The sequence below is a fragment of the Fusarium sambucinum genome, chromosome III (assembly GCF_050947815.1).
Source record: "Fusarium sambucinum isolate potato_lamoka chromosome III, whole genome shotgun sequence".
Taxonomy (NCBI): Eukaryota; Fungi; Ascomycota; class Sordariomycetes; order Hypocreales; family Nectriaceae; genus Fusarium; species Fusarium sambucinum.
In genome coordinates, this window is record NC_139292.1 from 621,134 (window position 1) to 639,324 (window position 18,191).

General features: G+C 45.7%; 9 protein-coding genes across 9 annotated transcripts; 5 read left to right on the forward strand and 4 right to left on the reverse strand.

The window, feature by feature from the left end:
• Positions 1-105: 105 nt before the first annotated feature.
• Positions 106-1,219, reverse strand: FSST1_010396 (uncharacterized protein; the record flags this gene model as incomplete). The annotated part of the gene is made up of 3 exons (XM_083233423.1): positions 106-492; positions 547-745; positions 819-1,219. 3 exons carry the CDS (start codon positions 1,217-1,219, stop codon positions 106-108), a joined length of 987 nt encoding a protein of 328 aa, XP_083080092.1.
• Positions 1,220-2,789: 1,570 nt separating this feature from the next.
• Positions 2,790-3,613, forward strand: FSST1_010397 (SGNH hydrolase-type esterase domain-containing protein; the record flags this gene model as incomplete). The annotated part of the gene is made up of 2 exons (XM_083233424.1): positions 2,790-2,868; positions 2,919-3,613. 2 exons carry the CDS (start codon positions 2,790-2,792, stop codon positions 3,611-3,613), a joined length of 774 nt encoding a protein of 257 aa, XP_083080093.1.
• A 654-nt stretch (positions 3,614-4,267) lies between these two features.
• FSST1_010398 (uncharacterized protein) lies at positions 4,268-5,281 on the forward strand (the record flags this gene model as incomplete). The annotated part of the gene is made up of 2 exons (XM_083233425.1): positions 4,268-4,866; positions 4,927-5,281. 2 exons carry the CDS (start codon positions 4,268-4,270, stop codon positions 5,279-5,281), a joined length of 954 nt encoding a protein of 317 aa, XP_083080094.1.
• Positions 5,282-5,433: 152 nt separating this feature from the next.
• FSST1_010399 (Zn(II)2Cys6 transcription factor domain-containing protein) lies at positions 5,434-6,945 on the reverse strand (the record flags this gene model as incomplete). The annotated part of the gene is made up of 1 exon (XM_083233426.1): positions 5,434-6,945. One exon carries the CDS (start codon positions 6,943-6,945, stop codon positions 5,434-5,436), a length of 1,512 nt encoding a protein of 503 aa, XP_083080095.1.
• A 466-nt stretch (positions 6,946-7,411) lies between these two features.
• Positions 7,412-9,116, forward strand: FSST1_010400 (questin oxidase family protein; the record flags this gene model as incomplete). Its single annotated transcript, XM_083233427.1, has 6 exons — positions 7,412-7,534; positions 7,598-7,639; positions 7,688-8,415; positions 8,469-8,692; positions 8,748-8,917; positions 8,976-9,116. 6 exons carry the CDS (start codon positions 7,412-7,414, stop codon positions 9,114-9,116), a joined length of 1,428 nt encoding a protein of 475 aa, XP_083080096.1.
• A 367-nt stretch (positions 9,117-9,483) lies between these two features.
• FSST1_010401 (uncharacterized protein) lies at positions 9,484-10,782 on the reverse strand (the record flags this gene model as incomplete). Its single annotated transcript, XM_083233429.1, has 4 exons — positions 9,484-9,613; positions 9,665-10,434; positions 10,491-10,609; positions 10,674-10,782. The coding sequence occupies 4 exons, from the start codon at positions 10,780-10,782 to the stop codon at positions 9,484-9,486; spliced, it is 1,128 nt and encodes a 375-aa protein (XP_083080097.1).
• A 1,436-nt stretch (positions 10,783-12,218) lies between these two features.
• Positions 12,219-13,268, forward strand: FSST1_010402 (SGNH/GDSL hydrolase family protein; the record flags this gene model as incomplete). Its single annotated transcript, XM_083233430.1, has 6 exons — positions 12,219-12,251; positions 12,303-12,402; positions 12,455-12,494; positions 12,548-12,629; positions 12,677-13,073; positions 13,123-13,268. The coding sequence occupies 6 exons, from the start codon at positions 12,219-12,221 to the stop codon at positions 13,266-13,268; spliced, it is 798 nt and encodes a 265-aa protein (XP_083080098.1).
• Positions 13,269-14,084: 816 nt separating this feature from the next.
• On the forward strand, positions 14,085-16,380 carry FSST1_010403 (ankyrin repeat domain-containing protein; the record flags this gene model as incomplete). Its single annotated transcript, XM_083233431.1, has 3 exons — positions 14,085-14,470; positions 14,521-15,274; positions 15,322-16,380. 3 exons carry the CDS (start codon positions 14,085-14,087, stop codon positions 16,378-16,380), a joined length of 2,199 nt encoding a protein of 732 aa, XP_083080099.1.
• Positions 16,381-16,567: 187 nt separating this feature from the next.
• FSST1_010404 (endo-1,4-beta-xylanase) lies at positions 16,568-17,569 on the reverse strand (the record flags this gene model as incomplete). Its single annotated transcript, XM_083233432.1, has 1 exon — positions 16,568-17,569. The coding sequence occupies one exon, from the start codon at positions 17,567-17,569 to the stop codon at positions 16,568-16,570; it is 1,002 nt and encodes a 333-aa protein (XP_083080100.1).
• Positions 17,570-18,191: the final 622 nt, after the last annotated feature.

Sequence of the window (18,191 nt, forward strand, 5' to 3'; positions counted from 1 at the left end):
TCTACGGAGCTCAAGTTATAAAACGAACGTCCCCAGTCTATATGTCTTTCTAAACCCGTTGTCTGTAGTAAACCTTTCTATATGATCGCTTTTATATCGTCAAATCTAATTTTCTTGTCTCTTCATCTCTTTCGCTCTCTTCTCCTCTCGTTCACTGAATCGATCCCCGAAGAGATCGAAGTGAGGTCTCATGACAATTGTGTACTTGACGAGTTCTTCCATACAGTCAACAAGACGGTCACGGTTAGAACTAGGCATCATACGACTACCCTCTTCTTCGGGTGTGAACTGAGTATACGCCATGGGTACTGAACTCTGATTCGGGATGGCAAACATGCGCATCCAACGTCCCAGGATACGTAGGGAGTTCACAGAGTTGAAGGACTGAGATCCACCACTAACTTGGGCCACCGCCAGAGTTCTTCCTTGGGTTGGACGTACGGAACCTGTTGATAGAGGGATCCAATCAATTTGCTGCTTGAAGATGCCCGTCTTTGAGACATGTTAGCTCGGGTTAACTTCGTTTTGTCATCGGGAATGGCGTACCAAGTTGCCGTGTTGCTCTGGACTAATCCATACGTGGCCGTCACTCCATTTACTCAGCTCTCGTAGTTCCTGGACCTTTGCGTGGTTATGTTGAACATCGTCCTTCTGGGGTAGACCGGCTGGGTCATATACTCGCACATCACAACCCAGGCGGAAGAGAATACGCGAAGCTTCAAGGGCAAGAAGACGTGAGTATGACCTAGCAAATGTGAATTAGTATGATGGCCAAGACATCCCAATGCCAATATGTGAGTTTTATCGTAGGTACTTACCGACTTCTGAGACTCCCATAAAGAACAAGAATCCGGAGGCGATCAAGATTTTTGTCCATAATTTCCGACTGCACCATCTTTAGTGCTGTGCTTAGTTCCAGTTCAGCCACCCAATCGTCAGCAGCCATATCTCCGTCGAAAAGAAAGGGACGATATTGCTGGCGAACTGCAGCATCATCTTGGTCGCGGTCAATGGTGAGGGTCTTATTTTTAACCGACGGATCAACGGCAAATTCAACCGCTACTCTTCCAGCGTGGGAATTGTTCAAATCTCCGTGTCCGTTCATCTTGATGCCGAAATTATGAGTTGTTCGAAAGAATAAGCGTTGTTGATGGTTGAATGAGACGGGGATGATACGTGTTGAGGTGCGGCTTCTGATGGTGTTGTAGAAAAAACGCATTTTTCAGAGACAGCGTCATCAATAATAAGTGGCGGCTCACATATGTAAGGGATAATTTATACAACGATGGTGGATAGAGCTAGTTTACAAGCGGAACCTTCAGCCCTGAGACAACGTAAGCCTTAGCTTGGCTGTTCCACTGAACAAGAGGCCATTGGCTTGGAGTAGACTATTTGCGAACTTGATCTGATAAGACACTGAGATTTCGGATCGTGGCAAAGCCAGCCATCCATCCGAAGAAAGGCATGTGTCGGACTCGACTGGAGTTGAGAAGCAAAGAGCCTGTTTCAACAACATATGCACTAAGTTTATTCTTAATAATAATAGGAAGAACATCGTAGGATTGAAGAAAAAGACATGACATCGATGAGAGATAAGAGAGAAAGTTTCAAAGTAAACAGACAAGGGCCATGTCATGCCCATGCTGTGATTGGTTGGACCGTGATAGGATCGATGGTGTTTTCGGGACTCTGTCATGCTTGAGACTTGATTGGCTACTTTGTCTTCCAACGTTTTAATCGAGAAAATTATCTGTCGGCACTTGCACTACGTCAATGTTCTGTCTGTGTTCCAGATGAACCGGAAATAAGGTTAGACTTAGAGATCAAACTCTAAGAGTTGCTGCAGGATAATTTAAATTCCGTTTTGACACTTTGCCTCTATGTGTCAGCTACCCTATAGACATTATTCATTAAATATCTTTTTTAGTAGATACGCCGTCACACTGCCAAAATCCATAGTCTGCATATGATTATATAGCGGAATAGTTTAGTGGTGTGTCTTATTGTGATCTTTACTTTTATCGGAAGGTTGGAGTTTCTGAAATTGAAACGAATGTCTCTGCCGCTCGAACACAAAGCTGCTAGTGGGAAATTTGGTAGAAAACGGGCGGACTCCTTGCTCTTTTTATTAAGCCCAACACCATGCGAAGCCATCGCAATCCATGTCGCCAGTTTACATGATCATATTGCTAAAAGATTCACAATCCAAGAAGGTGTTGTTTCTTGGCCGAGGTATCCGGCTTTGACCAAAATCATACTCCAAGTCGGTCAAAATACTTAATCGAATCGGGAAATGATATTCCGTTTCCCCGCGTTCGGTGCATCTCTCCCCGAGATTAACCAACCCCTTCCCCGGACTTTGACAAATGAAGATCTTCCACAGTTCAACGTTACCTCTTGGCTCTTGTACTAAAACTCTAAGTCATTAAGCATGTTATTATCATAGGACCGCCTCGTGGCATTTGCATTGACTTGACATTTCCATCAATCGGTTCTCTCCGACACCCCAGTCCTAAAAGTGCCGGGCTGAACCCTGCAGTTTGAGATGGCTCGTTCTCTAACTGGTGGAAATGTTACCGTATCCTTGTCTACCGGGATAGCACAGACCGGACGAGACTCAAATCGGTATCCTCGGAGCATAGACTGGGGCATTCCTGTTTCGTGAAGATGAATGTTGCCATTCAGGGTTTTGATGATATGCGTTCCATGGAGTAGATATACAGGTCTGGGGACACCTCTCAGATCGCCAAGTTCTTGTGTACTATCTTCTGGAAGAGTAATCAGTCATCATGAAGTTCTCTGTTTCTTTCGCAGCTCTTGCTGCTGGAGCATTCCAGGCTGTGGCTGGCCAGACAGTCTACTTTGCTGGTAGGTCTCATCTCACCCATTCCTCCATAGCATATACTTACTGTTTGCAGGTGATTCCACCATGGCTAAGAGTGGCGCCAACGACGGTGTTACTGATGGCTGGGGTAACTACATTGGCAAGTACCTCAAGGTCACTGCTGTCAACAAGGCCATCGGCGGTCGATCCGCTCGTTCATACACCAACGAGGGTCGCTTCACGGAAATCATCAACCTCGTCAAGCCAGGCGATGTAGTTGTCATCGAATTCGGTCACAACGATGGCGGTTCACCCAACAACAACGACAACTTGCGCTCCGATTGTCCCGGTGCAGGCACAGAAGTCTGCATCTCTGACAAGACAGGCGAAAAGGTGTACACCTTTGTCTTTTACATCTCCCAAGCCGCCAAGGCCATTGCTGCAAAGGGTGCTCAAGTCGTTCTCAGCACTCAGACCCCCAACAACCAGTGGGAGACTGGCACTTTCCAGCCTGGTGCCCCTCGCTTCGTCGGCTATGTGTCGACTGCCCACAAGGCCCTGGGTAGTTCCAGCGTCACCTGGGTTGACCACTTTGCTGCTGTTACCAAGATGTACCAGAAGCTTGGTAACACAAAGGTCAACTCGTTGTACCCCAAGGACCACACCCACACCAGCCCCGAGGCTGCCGACCTCATTGCCAAGGCTTTTGTTCAGGCTATCAACGAGGAGACGAATGGAAAGACTAGTTTGAAGTCGCTCATCAAGACTCCTGTCACCAATGTCTACTAGACTAGAAAGTCTTGTCTTTGTTTTGGCATGAGTTGAAAAACTGTCCAAGATAGTTCGATAGTTTCTGTATATACCTAAACTTCATTACGAGTCTCAATACTCACCGCTATTGTGTTTTCTTTGTCTACTGCATTTTGGTACTTACCCACTACTGATGATGAGAGCGATGGGTAAGACTGTACCCTTTAAATATAAATAACCTTACATAACTAGTATGAATTCACGATGTCGCTGATACGTTCTACATCTTGAATATCTCGAATGGACTACCAGTCAACCTTTTGAAGCCTCATTGCAGCTGTGACCTAAAAACCTCAACCATATTTAGCGCACTGATCATATACACATTGCGCCTAGCGCGCATATAAGAATCACCATTAAACCCCGTAGAAAACCATATAAGGTTCAGTGCTTCAATTTGATCCACCAAACTATTGTGTATAGCGCGTACTAAACATCATCATTTCAGCTGTGGCGTCCAATCCTCAGTATTTATCAACTACTGCCCCTGACTAGGTAGCTATATAGATAAATAATTCTTGTAATTAAAAAGACATCCATTCCCCATTGTGATTTTCTTCAGGTTTAGTTCCGTTCAACCTGTCTTGTGATAATTTGTGTGCTGCTAGCACTGTCCATTCGTTACACTTCACAATGGCTCGTCATGGAATCGTCGCTCTTCTAGCGGCCACTATTATCGGTGTTGGTGTTAACGCTATCCCATGCAAGCCTTACTCCTCAGCTGTTTTGTCCTCAACCATTACAGTTGAGCCGACTGCAACAGGTTCCTCGACAATTACTGCCGACGTCACTGATACTACCGATGGGTTTGAGACAACTGTCACCGCCAATACTGAGGCAACCGACACCACTGAGATTCTTGAGACCACCGTGACTGAATCTGCAACCGAAACTACTGGAGGTTTGGAGACCACCGCCACCGGCACTACTGACCTTGTCGAGACTACAACCACCGAGGTCGCAATCGATACTACAGGTGCTTTGGAGCCAACCACAATCGAGACCACAGCTGCCGATACAACAAGCGTTGACGAAACTACCACCACCGAGGCCATCGTTGAGACAAGTGCTGCTGTCGAGCCAACAACAACTACCGCCGCTGGGCCTGTCTGTGTCCCAACTCAGATCCTCGAAAACACTGGCTTCGACGATAACAACAATGGTGACCCATGGACACTTGATGAAGGGGCGACCATTAGTCAAGTAAATCCCCGCTCAGCACCCAACTTTGTGTAAGTCCAAGCTTGATACCAGATTGCGTAAGACAACCAACACTGACCACCATGAATTAGTTACGCTACCATGAGCCAAGCTCGCACTTTCACGTCTATTGTTCAAGTCCTCCCCGCCCTTGGCCCTTTCACCTACCATTTGCAATACTCGTTCAACCTACAAACTGCCATCAATGGTCGTGGCTTTTCCTGTCAAGTTTACCCCAGCGTTAACCAACAGAGGCTTGACGCTAGCCAAGTACTAACCGATAGTGGTCCCTATGGGTTCAGGACAGGATCCAATACTTTCGTCCCCCAGGATCCTGATTCACCTGTCAGCTTGAGCCTTGCAGTCCAGTGTCTGGGTAGCTACAACAGTATCATTATTGGCATCGACGACGTTACGTTGACTCGTACGTGTGACGTTTCCGATTGAGCTGGCATACTATTCTTCAAGGCTCAGCAGTCATAGGCAGAGGCTAGCTTAAATGGATAAATATTTACATTCTCTTCATAATTCCCGGTAGCTTTAGCCAGCTTCAGCAGCGTATCTACCATGAATGACTTCCCACCTATAACACATTCATCTTAAATGCTAAATTGCATTACTTGGACTCCGCCAATTGATCCACGCCCCGACATTTTAGAAATATTCTCACACCATGCTAGCTCCCGTGACATATTTAACTGATAGTAGTGTTTCGTAACAACCCACGTTGCATAGATCATCGACTGATGGCCAACCAGCCCCAGTTCAACGCGGTACATATACTCAACACAGCGGCAAATCAACCAGGCGCATCTATTTGACTCTGCAATGATGAGCTGCAGCGTTGATTGGTGTTTGGAGTCGCTGAGACGAAAAAAGTCCCAAATTTTGTGGTACGATTCGCATACTCGACTGAACTCGTCGTTTGCATGATACTGACTGATTATCAGGTCAAGAGCCTGGACTGTTGCACCCCATAGAACGAGAAGGCACCGTGCAATCTTTAAAGACTGTAGTTGAAGGACATTTGGAAAAAGCTTAGACGTATATCCATCGTCTGCTGGATTGTGCATGGATGAAGGAACAAACACGAACAGAGGTTGGTGGCTTGTCAGATGAAAACGTCTCTCCCGATTTCGCATTCGTTCGAGCACTGCAGCCATCTCCACAAGTAACCGATCATGGGTTCCCTCGAGCTCAAAAACTCCTGGAAGCTGATGTGCGATATCTAGTACTTCGTCCAACTCATCAGATTCGGTATGACTGGTCAGGATGTTCCGCCATTGCTGTGGGGTCAAGCTTCCCGTACGATAATTGACCAAATCAGTAAGTACCGTAACCATTCTTGCCCTGGCGCATAGTCGCAACCAGTCCTGAGATCTATGTATGCTGTCCATATTGGTGTTGTGTAGTCGAAGGATCTCCGCAATACCTTGCGTGTGGGCGCGCCACCCCGAATCCGATGGGCACAAGAAAAGCTCGCAGGTTGAAAGATTAATAATTGACGCAATTAAATAGATTGGGGTTTTGTAGTCAACTTGTTGCAGTGCAACAGAAAGCTTCACCAGCCCGTCGCTGTAGATCCTAATTGCATTATCTAAGCTGACGGTGTGATAACCAGTGGCATGTAGTTGGGCGGCGGAGAATGCCAAGAGCGATATATCAAGTAGCAAGTCCGGATCTTGGAGCTTGCAAATTGATTCAAACCACAAAACAGCCGATACATCCGGGCTTGTAAGACTGTTGTTGGTTTTGAGTTGTGGCAGATACAGAACTTGGGAGATTGTTAGGGCTGCGAGACGAAAGATGGATGTTGAATAGGAAGATGATTCGATCATACGTGACATTGCTTGATACTCACTAACCACATTCACATCTCCTTCGAGGGAAACGCGGTCGTTTGAGAACTTGTTGGTACCAGTGGCATCTTGAACAGTGGTGGAGAGATTTCTCGATGTTCGGTTCACAAAAATGACCTCATTTCTCGAGTAGCCTTTGCATGTAAGTCCAGCTTTAGCACAACGAAGGCATCCTGGTTGTCCGAGATCGCATTTGACTCGGCGCTTCTTGCAATTGTGGCACGCTTTGGATTTACCGGCGACCCCGACCATGGTGATCACAGCCTTCCTGATTAGGGGTACGGTGTGTGGGTATGCAGGATAAGTTCAGCATCATAGGAGTTGCCATCTCATGTTGGAGCCAAAGATGAATTTTTTTTGATTCCAGGTATGAGTAATTACTAATGCAAAAATGATGCTAGGTTTAGAAACTGTCGTCACTTGACACGTGATACTCGAAAAATGCTACTTAGTTCGGATTAGCTTATAAAAAGTTCCCATCGAGTTGCTGCTCCAGCCAGTGGCAGACGTGCTAAAGTCACGATATTTAGAGCGAGAGTTTAACGGAATATACCAGCAAGTGGGTAGAGATCTTGCATATAAGAATCCTCAACATTCTCTTACTTTTCCATGTTCTTTACTCTTTTCATATCCAGCTGTACAATATTTATTAATCCTTTGATCCAAAGGAGACCAATTAAGCTTCAGCCCACCAAACAACGACCTTACTACTTTCGCCATGTCGACTGAAGCTACATCAACACAAATCTCAATCTCCCCTCATAATACAGGACTTTGGAGAATCGAACAAGATGACCTTGCTGCCCAGAAGACGGCGGAGTTGCTTGAGAAGGATCTCGCAGTAAGTGAATAACACCGTCGGGACAATACTATATGCAACCCGAACCACTAACAAATTGCCTAGCTCCATCATGTCTTTTTGAACAAAAGAGGGTTTCACGACCATGTGAGCATTAGAAAGGTATTTAGTTGTGTTCCACTAATGTGCTTCTAGATGCTTCATCATATACTTGCGCTCTATGGAACTGGCGCCAATGCTGCCCAAATCCAGAAAGCTTTTGATCTGCGCCACAAACTTCAGCGATCAGTTGAGCCTCGCAATGAATCTGTGATTTCTGATCTTTTGGGCTCGTGGCAGACTTCTGTTCAGTATCTCGGCAAAGAGGAACATTACCCTGACTTTCTCTCCTATTTCCAAAAGCAGATTGATGACCATGGGTACGAGTGGGTGGTAAAGGAATACCTACTCAAGGGTAACGCTTCTGCGAATGACTTACTGCTCCGTTTTCATGCCGGAGTCTTGCATCCCTTGATCCAACTGATGTACGGTTTGGAATGGGAGCAACCTGCCATTGTGGCTGAGGCGCTAGCACAAACTTGTGTCCACGACGTTGAAAGTCTAGACGCTTTGCTGTTGGCTAGTGAGGTTGGTGCCAAGGCAAACGGACCTACGCCTTCCATGCCAGCCCTGCTGGATATCTACGAACAAATCCAATCTGATTCAAGATTCGACGGAACTGTGCGATTCCAAGATGAGAGCAAGATTGAAGATGGAATCTTGAAGAGGGCCCAAGAGGCTATGGTTTCGCTACTCCAACAGGTCCATGTTGAGGATGCAGAATTGGAAGAACGTACTGCTGAGATGTTCCAAGCAGTCGTTGTTGTTGCATCAAGCGCTGCTATCCACCCACCTCATCATGTCAAATATGATTTCTTTCTCATGTCAGTATTTTCATCGTTTTGTTGCTCAAGTCATTAAACACTAACTATCATAGGCACCACGTGAACTCTGCAGTCATGTACCTGCAAAACATACAGAACGAATGGATGACTAGAGATGACAAGCGACGGCTATTGGAGTGGAAGATTCGAATGGATCTAATACAATATGTTGCGCGTGGACGTCCCCCAATCTCGGTCAAAGCCATTGCCTCCTACGAGCCCAAGATTCCATCGACGTCTTCTGTTCGCGGTAAGTTCTTTCAGTTGTCACTTGATGGTAGTTTATGTCGACTGATAGTTCGCCACAAAAGAAATTGGTAACCGACTACAAGACTTCGGAGACGATGGACATGGAATCAAGCAGGCAAGGGCCACTGCTCTATGTCATGAGGTTATGAAGAGTTGGGAGGATAAGTCATGGGCTGTTCTGAAAGGAGACACAATTTGGAAAAAGATCCAGCACATGGTTGTCGACGCTTTAGAAATCTCTGGGCCGTTGTACGTACGCTCTGCTGGTTTTGAAGAAGCCTGGGTAGTAAGTATTATAAACCATCTGACAGTTGGCCTTGAGACCTTCAGCTAACGTATCCATAAAGGGAATTCCTCTGTCAAACACACCACGTCAGTCAGATGCAGAGCTTCAAGCTCTTCAGACTGGAAGTGGCAACTCAGGGGTGGCTAAGGATGTTACCGATAACTAAGTGTTGTATAAGATATAAGATATGCTAGAGTTTTATTAGTAATCTATATTATAGAGAGAATCAATATTTTTAAAGGAATGTGTTAGTCTTCTTGGGAAATATATATTCTTATATCCATGGCCCATACGTTAGAACGTAAATATTATCCAATATTAATGATACGTTTAGCAACCACACCAGCTAGGGTACTAGCAGCAACCGGGGCCCCTAAATCCAGTCTTGGAAGCTGTTGTGACCCAGTGAGTGCCTCTAGTCCACCTGCCATTGAAAAACGCCTGGTTGTACATGTGCGCCAGTAATAATGAAATCACATTCAAGACAATGAAGAGTCTGGGTTAGGGGATAATAAGACATCTTTCTATTTCACTCAATCCTTTTTCTCAAAGTCAGGCAAAAGGCCAAGTCCGCTAACGATGGGATCCAACGCTGGATCGTACTTGTCTATACCCTCGATCGGTGCATATTTCTCACAGAGATAACACATGTTGTTATACGCCCTGCAGCAATAGTTAGAATCATTGTTAATAGAACAGAGTGATGAAACTTACGTATGTCGGGTAATGGACCCAGGGTGCCCAGCAGAGTAGTTGATAGTTGCCTTCAGACTATAAAGCCTGTTCCTGTCATAAAACTCCTCCTCCGGACCAGCAGCAGGAAAGTGACGCAGATAGCTTTCCACGTACGTTTCTAGATTTGGTCGTAGATGTTGGCAGAAGTTTGCTCTCCACAAGCCTAGATCCATCTCATTATGCCCCCAAAATGAACTGGCGTCAAAAAGGATGAGTTCACCGGTATTTTTTCTTTTGCCGATATTAGGCTCCCAGAGATCCCCATGAAGAATACATGGCATGATCGGTTTGCCGTCATTCGTAAGTCCTCCAAGCAAACGGGGAACCACCTTGTTAATGATTTGATCAGTAGCACGCTCAAACTCTGGCCAATGCCCATTTACTTTAGCGTCAATCTTGTAGATGCCTTTGAGAAGATTACCAAAGAATGTAGGCCAGTTGTCTTGCCAATCTACATTGTGAGGCATTCGTCCATCGCAAGTTTGGACATGGAACCCAAACTTTCCAGTGGTCTTTTGGCTTTCCTTGTGAAGCTCGGCGAGCTTTCTTCCAAGTTGATCTGGATCGGGCGCAGATTCTGTTTCCATATCGACGAACTCGGACAGGAAAAAGAAGGTTGGGGATGTTGCCTGCTCATACTGTCCAAAGGCTATCGGCTCCGGGATGAGGTGAGGTTTGATGGTGTGTATGATCTTTGACGATTCGAATTCGCCCCGGAGCATTACAGAGCCCTCGTCGCCGATGGCCGTCTAGATATGGTTAACAAAGGGAATATGAAAGAGTAGGACTGAAAAGGCGTGCTGACCTTGAGGAAGAAGAATGTATCGGATCCGTCATCCTTCTTTGCGTTTATCTTGCCCGTGAAAGTCCAAGCACTGGACCCGTAAGTCTCTGTGGAAATGGCTTTGACACCAGCAGGTAAAGCTAGTAATTGTCAGTAAGCTTTTGAGTTCTCCAATTGTTTCAATAAACATCAATATCGAGTTACCTTGAAGTACGGCGTTGTCGATGGGGAAGTTCCCAGTTACTAAGACAAGCTCACCCCCATCCTGCGATTCTTGATTCAATTGAATAGATACTCCACTGACATCTGTCATAGTGTCTCAAACATGCAAGACCTAATCTTGAGAAGAGGAACGGTAGGAATGGTGCTCTGATCGCTGCAGTACAAAATTGTACTCAAGTGTCAAGTTGATAATTTATTGATAACTGCGATATTTGAGATGATCTCTCTCGTTGTACTCTTTGGTGATGGTACAATAGATAATACTCTAACCCGTAACAAGTTGTTGGTCTTGTATTGTAATTTACAGACAAGGCTCTTTGCTGCTGACATAGACTTGCGGCTGGGCAACAGAGAGTGGTGGTTAGTGAGCTAAGCATTGAGAAATTGTCAACGGTGAAAGTCCTAGACAGTGAAAGGTTGCGGCTGTAAAGTGGCGTGAGACAGGCCGCGCGGATGAAACGTAGGGAGGCCTTGTGGTACAATTGGTGGCGGGATAGAGTATGCTGTGTAACGATATTAGGCTACGAGGCACATTTGTGATTGCAATGTAATTTCTGAGCCTGCAGCAAGCCTAAACCGTCAAGGTGTGACATCCCTTAGAAGCCTCGCATGATATGATTTGCACTGAATCGAAGACTGCCTTGCCTTGGTGTAAGCGAAGCCCTTGCATTCCGTGAATCTTTTTCGACGAATCGTGCTGGGCATTTCCTCTTGAACTAGCCAAGTAAGACATTGGGTAAATCCATACTACAACTATGCGGCTTAAATCGTGATTATCAGTAATAAAGAACAATGATGATCAGAAGCGGGGTAATATTGATGGTTGTCACTTATGCAGCAATATGCATATGCACAACCTGGTAATAGGCTGACTGCAGCTCAGCATCCATCATACAAACCGGGCGAAGAGAGAGGTGTCCCAACTGATACTCAAGGGGACGCCACAAGGCTCGCATACAGGGATGAAATGCCTCACCGTGTACCAACCAACGCTTCCAGCCTGTGAATCAGTTCAATGGTAGATAGTCAAGCTAACATGTCAGGCCACGCAGATGAATCTCAACTCCAGCTTTGAACTAGTTGTAAACAATTCTATAGAGATATTGGCCTCTTAATAAGAGATAGATCAGCTTGTTTATACTAACAATAAGTTTGTGATGATGGCTTTTAGTTTATATGCAAGGGATGTGTTCAGTGAGTAACTGGAGGCTGGAGCACACCGACATACCGTGATACACCCGCCCAAGTAGGAACGAAAGCGGGGTGTCTCACACTCAAGGCATTCTCTTTCATCATCCCACAGATTGTATCTACCCCACCTGAGATTGGCAGAATTAGAATCAGATTCTGTTTCTTGGTTTATCTGTAGTCATTCTTTCTCTAGACATCAATTAGTCACTGGCCTCGTTCGTGGGCCCTTTATTTATTTGTTCTAATAAGATACCGAATGCCGAAATGCTTTTTATACAAGAGGCAATGCTTTGGATTTGGTGCTTGATTGTTCAATGGTCAACTGTTGAATGCAAAATGGATGGACGTTCGTATCGAGGCGGCTCAAATGTAAGTTGTTCCTATCGTATATGTATGGTGGATCTAATCAGACGAATCTAGAAACTTAATTATGGCCAGATTGTGCTTTTTGGCGATTCAATCATTGAAAAGTCGATCGCGCAAGGGGACAAGATACCAATGACTTCCTGGCTACAAAACGGTAAGAACTTTATCGCAGATCTGGGTAATGAATATTGTTGACACACGACAAGAATATTTAGGAAAGCGAGACATCATCAATCGAGGGTTCAGGTACAGAATGATTCTTTTGTGACGACAACTTCGCTGATGGTAACCATTTACAGTGGCTACAACACGTCCCAAGCACTAAAATTACTCCCACACATACTTCCTGACCGTTCGTCACACACCGAAATAGAAATCATGGTAAGAAAAGAAACCCCTTCAACGGACATGGATGAACCAGGATATAGGTTGTATTGTTCGGGGCAAACGACGCAGGTTACGGAGAACGCAAGAATGGACCTAATCCCCATGTGCCCCTCGACCAATACAAAGACAACATGGCCAAGATCATTAATCAAGTCAAGGATAATTGCTCTCGAGTTATTCTAGTCACTCCACCACCAGTCGAGGAGAGACTCATGGCAGCCAGAGTCAAAGAAATAGAATTTGAGGATATGAAGTGGACAAACGATCATACTGGTACCTATGCGGAAGCGATTCGAGAGCTTTCGAGCAGTCACAAAGTTCCTTATCTAGATTTATTTCAAGATATAAGTGCTGCCGTTGGTTGGAAACCAGGAAATCCTATCCCAGGATCGGCTAGCGAGCCAGAAAGCCCCGAGTTCAGGAAGTTGATCATTGACGGTAAGGCTTACAGATACTTTCACATGCATACTGATTCTAACGTAAATAGGAATCCATCTTGGTGGACCAGCGTATGCGATATTCCAAAGCGGATTGATGAAGGTCATTGAACAGAATTGGCCGGATCAGATGCCTGAACGTCTGGAACCTGTTTTCCCAATCTGGGATGACGAAGATGCATGGAAGGCCCTTTGAAGACCACTATGCTACGATCTGAGACTATGATCTAAAGGAAGATGAGAAAGGAGGTTACACAGTCAAAAGTCCCAAGTTAGGGATTGTAACCCAGTACTTTAGACATAGCTAGGTAGTCATTGTAGATACTTATGAACAATTAATGTTTCTATCATCGAGTATAATTGTCTTCTGTTTTGTCTTGGAATAGTTAGTAACATGTCTTATTAGATCGAGGTTCTCATGTTGTCGTGGATTCTGAACCCTAAAGCTGCAACGTTGTTATCGTATGTGGAGGCCGCACTGACGTATTTCAATTCTCATTGGATATTTATCGTCCAGTAAAACACCGTGTTTGTGCCATCAATATGCGAGAGTGCTGAGGAAACCACACTTGCATCGAGGTCAAGTGTATCACCTGTCATTTAGCCGCTGCTGCAGACAGTGAAAAAGTACATATTCGCCACGCTGTGGCCTCGTTTCAAGGAGGGTACCTGTTGGCCAGCCCACCACTACGTCAACAAGTCCCTTCGCCGTAAACTGTCACACACCTGATCAAGCCACTACAGACCGTGCCGTCGTGAGTCTGACCAAGTAGTCTACAACCAATAGATAAAGCCATTTTTTTAAGCAGTGCAGCCATTGAAGACCACTCGCCGTGCTTCTGAGGCGGGCTTACTCTCTGCCTGGTTTCAGCTAAACGGCCACAGTCATATGAGACCATTGACATTATTGAGCCGCAGGCTTGGGAATTAGTATAAGACGGGAGAAAATACGCTTTTCCTCTTTTAAGTCATTCTCCACTGTATTTACTTTCGACCATAGTTAAGATTCAAAATGGATCCCTTGTCAATAATAGCGTCTTCTTTGACCCTTGCGACTGCTACACATTCAGCGCTGAACTTTCTAGTGCAACTGTACGGAGCACCACTGGAGCTTTGTGCTCTTTCAAACGAGGTCACTGACCTAACCGTCGTCTTGGAACAAGTACTCTTGTCTTCACATTCACAAAGGACATTGGCCAAGAACATAAGCCTTGACCATATCGCACATTCCATTACCACCAAGTTGATTGAGATCAATGAAAGTGTTGAGAAATGGAAAGATTTTCGACAAAAAAGAAATCTACGAAGTCTTGCTGTTACTCGTAAGATCAATGTGTTTCGTACTGCATTGCAAGATTTGCGAATGCAACTTGTTACCTATATTTCTGCATCATCGGCGTGAGTACAGAGACTACAAGCTTCGTCGCCGCAAACTAACATGAACCTAGGGTCTCGCTAGCAAGCGTTCAAATTGATATTCAAGGCATACATGCCGTTGTCAGTCAACTCGCAGTTCAACGACAAGGAATGCACATGAACCTCGCTACACACACGGATGGATTACTGGCGATATCGAATCGATTGAAATCAGTAGAAGACCTGCTCAAACAACCGGATTACAGATCACATAATCTCAACAAGGCTCGGAGCCCAGAAACAACATTACTCACCTGCATAACAGATGAGAAATCCGAAATCCAAGTAGACCGTTCCCGGAGTACTGACCTTTTGTTGTCAGCCTGTAATAGCTCAATGGTCAGTGCGATTTCCATCAGTACGACCAAGACCATATCAGGGACCAGCCAAGTCAGGTGCGCCTGTTCTTGTCATCGAATCAAGCTCTTCAGATCACCCATGCTTCTTGACTCCATAATCGGTGGCTTGTTTGTCGGTTATACTGGCAGGCCAAATATTCGTCAGCCGTGCAACGTTCCTCGATGCAAAGAGCATTGCTCGAGTCTAATTCAGGTTACTTACACGTTCCCACGATGGTTCGTCGCAAAGCTCATATCTGCAGCTCTCTTATTGAAGCCGGCGGCGGATCCTTCTATGACAGTTGCTGTTCATCGACTTGTTGCAAAAGACTCTAACGTTTTTTACTATTCTAAAATCGGCAATATCGAGAAATTGAAACAGTTATTCAGCAGTGGTGGCGCTTCTCCCAATGACGTCCACTGTTCATCAGGAGTCACCGCCCTAGATGTAAGGTCATCTTGTGTGGCTCAAAGCAAGTTGCTAATATTCGCTAGTTCGCAATATCATACAGAAAAATTGAAACAATCAAGTTTCTACTCCAAGCTGGTGCCAATCCTCTTATCAGAAGTAAGATCTGGGGTGCATGCCCCTCAGACAAAGCATGGAGTAAGATCTTGTCTGGGAGACTTTCCCCAGCAGATGAAAAAGCGTTCCGAGAACTATTCGACCATACCAAAGATATCGAGGGCCGGAATTTCACCAAGCTTCACAAGACAGTCCTCAAGCTTGAAAGTACAACCATTTCGGAGGAGTTGGAGATGACTTCTACTGAAATGATCAATGCTCGAGACTCTCTGGGCCAAACAGCGCTATGTTTGGCAGCCGAGCTTGGATCAACCGATGATCTGAGATTGCTCTTATCTCGGGGAGCTGACCCATCTATTCCTAGCTACTGCCAAAAAGATCCACTCATCTTCGCCGCAAGGTCTGCTAACCCGACCTGCGTGAAGCTTCTTCTGGAGGCTGGGTCGAGTGTAACGTATCGTACAGGGTACCATCACACCGCGTTGCACTATGCTGCCATCTGGTCACCAGGAGATGGTGTCGAGCATTTACTTAATGCTGGCATGGATATGAACTTCCCCGATAAGGACGGAAGAACACCGCTTGGGTTCACTACCCTTACCGACAACTTCGACGCTGCTGTCCATCTATTAGCCCATGGGGCAGAAATCCGTTCCCCAAGTGCACCGGCGGTCGATCCTCTTCTTTGTAGTATCAAGGAAAACAAGCATCGGTTTCTTGATCTATTCATCAGAAAGGGATTTGACATCCATGTGCCCCTTCCAAATGGGCAAACACTCCTTCACGTCATCGCCGAGTTCGCAGATGCTGATACTATGGCATTGTGTGTGCCACTGGCCTCCGAAATAATTGTCGGTCAAGTTGATAACGAAGGAAGAACAGCGATAGATATCATAAATGCTCGTGAAAACAGAGAACCGGGATCAAAACAGAACTTCTATGAGATGCTAGGTCACTGTTGGTTTATGGATGAGGACGTTGAAAGTGAGCATTGGGAAGATGCTGTGGAAATTATGATTGAAGTTTAACGTCCTTGAATAACACAAATCCAAATGTCTATGCTATATTCCTTCTCTTTACTCAACTTCGCCACAAAAAACCCAATATTGCTATATAATGTCCGCGATCAACGCGGATCTAAACTTGTGAAAAGGAATGCCAGCCGTGTTAGACTGAATGGTGCCAGAATAGTTATCCGCCAATCGAAAATCAGTCTTATCGAACAAAGTTAGCGAGAGCATCGTGAGTCGAATAGAAAGCGCTCTTGGGATAATAAGTCTCATTGAACATCAACGGCTTCGCGCCCGGGAGCCAGGTGTACAAGTGCTTATCCGTAAAACCCCAGAAACTGATATCAGTGATGCCTGCGTCGAGAGCTTCCTTGATAACGTCACCGTAGATCTCGGCTTGTTGAGTTGCATTGTACGTGTGGACATCCAATTCGGCAATAGAAACCTCAAGACCAAGAGCCTTGTAAGAGTTGACCATATCCCGAATAACACCAGGTACCAAAGGCTCAAGGGTGACATGCGTCTGTAATGCAATTCCATCGATAGGAACGCCCTTAGAAATGAGCTTGGCAACCATATCGTATAGTTCTTGACGCTTGTTTGGCATTGACTCAACAAGATTCTCATTGAGGAAGAGCTTGGCGTCTGGATCAGCCGCTCGAGCAATTCGAAAGGCCTCCTCGACCCAGTCAGGACCGAGGGTATCGTAAAAGTGGTTTGGGGCTAAACCACTGCCGTTTGTCTTGAGGGCTTCAGAGACGACATCCCATCGGTCCATCTTGCCCTTGTATCGGTGCATGACAGCCTCAAAGTGCTCGGTAATTTCAGCACGGAGGGCATCGGGGCTAGTTATGTCGAGGACATAATCTGGGTTGCAGCATGTCGAGAGAAGTCCATGACCCTTGACTACCATGTCATTGGCCTCGGCAAATTCGACGAGACGATCGAGTTTGTGCCAGTCGTACTCATCTTTGGCCGTATGGAAAAAGTTCCACTTCAGCTCATTCTCAGGGGAGAGACTGTTGAACTGCTTGGAGAGGACAGCTCTGAACTGGGCGTCGTCGAGGTAGGCTGGATTGATGGCGCCTGAACCAAAGAGAATATTCTTCTTGGCCGCCTCTTGTCTCAGTGAGGTAGTGCCGGTGGCGGGGACTTTGACTGCTTGTGCAGCGGCGGCGAGCGCTCCAACGAGGGTTGAGACTTTCATGTTTGTTTCGAGGTTTGTTGGAAGTGTAGTTGGCCGGTTGTTTGAATGTTGTAGTTCGATGGGTTGCATGATAGTTGTCTTTTGTAGATTTGATCTAGGTTTTATAGATTAAAGACATGGATTTGTTGGCCATAGCTTTGACTTGATTCCCATATTAATAGTTCTCGGACTTGAGAGCAACGTCATGGGCTCGTTCATGAGTCCCGGCAATAGTATCGGTGAACAATGGACCACACTTTTAGATTGCCATTGCCCTCACGAGACGAATCCAATGCTATGACAAGACAATCCATGGACCTCGGAGCCTGGCCATGAGTGGAGCAAGTAAGATGCTATGTCTATGACCCAACTCTACTATATTCAAGTATTGCGCTAATACAGTTTGGAGTTTATTACGATTTGTTCATCAATTTCTGATAGGCTAATGGTACGGCTATGGGTACTATTGCGAAGCTCACCCCTATCAGATTGGATGAGCCGTCCTTAATGGAGTTTCATCTTAGTGAGGCCGCGACGTCGCCCTTGCCTCGGTACCTTTTTTCGGATTTCTCAACGTTGAAGATTATGATCGGAATCAAGGCTGTGCCTCGAGTGGTCAAGAACGATAAACGAGGAACGAGGA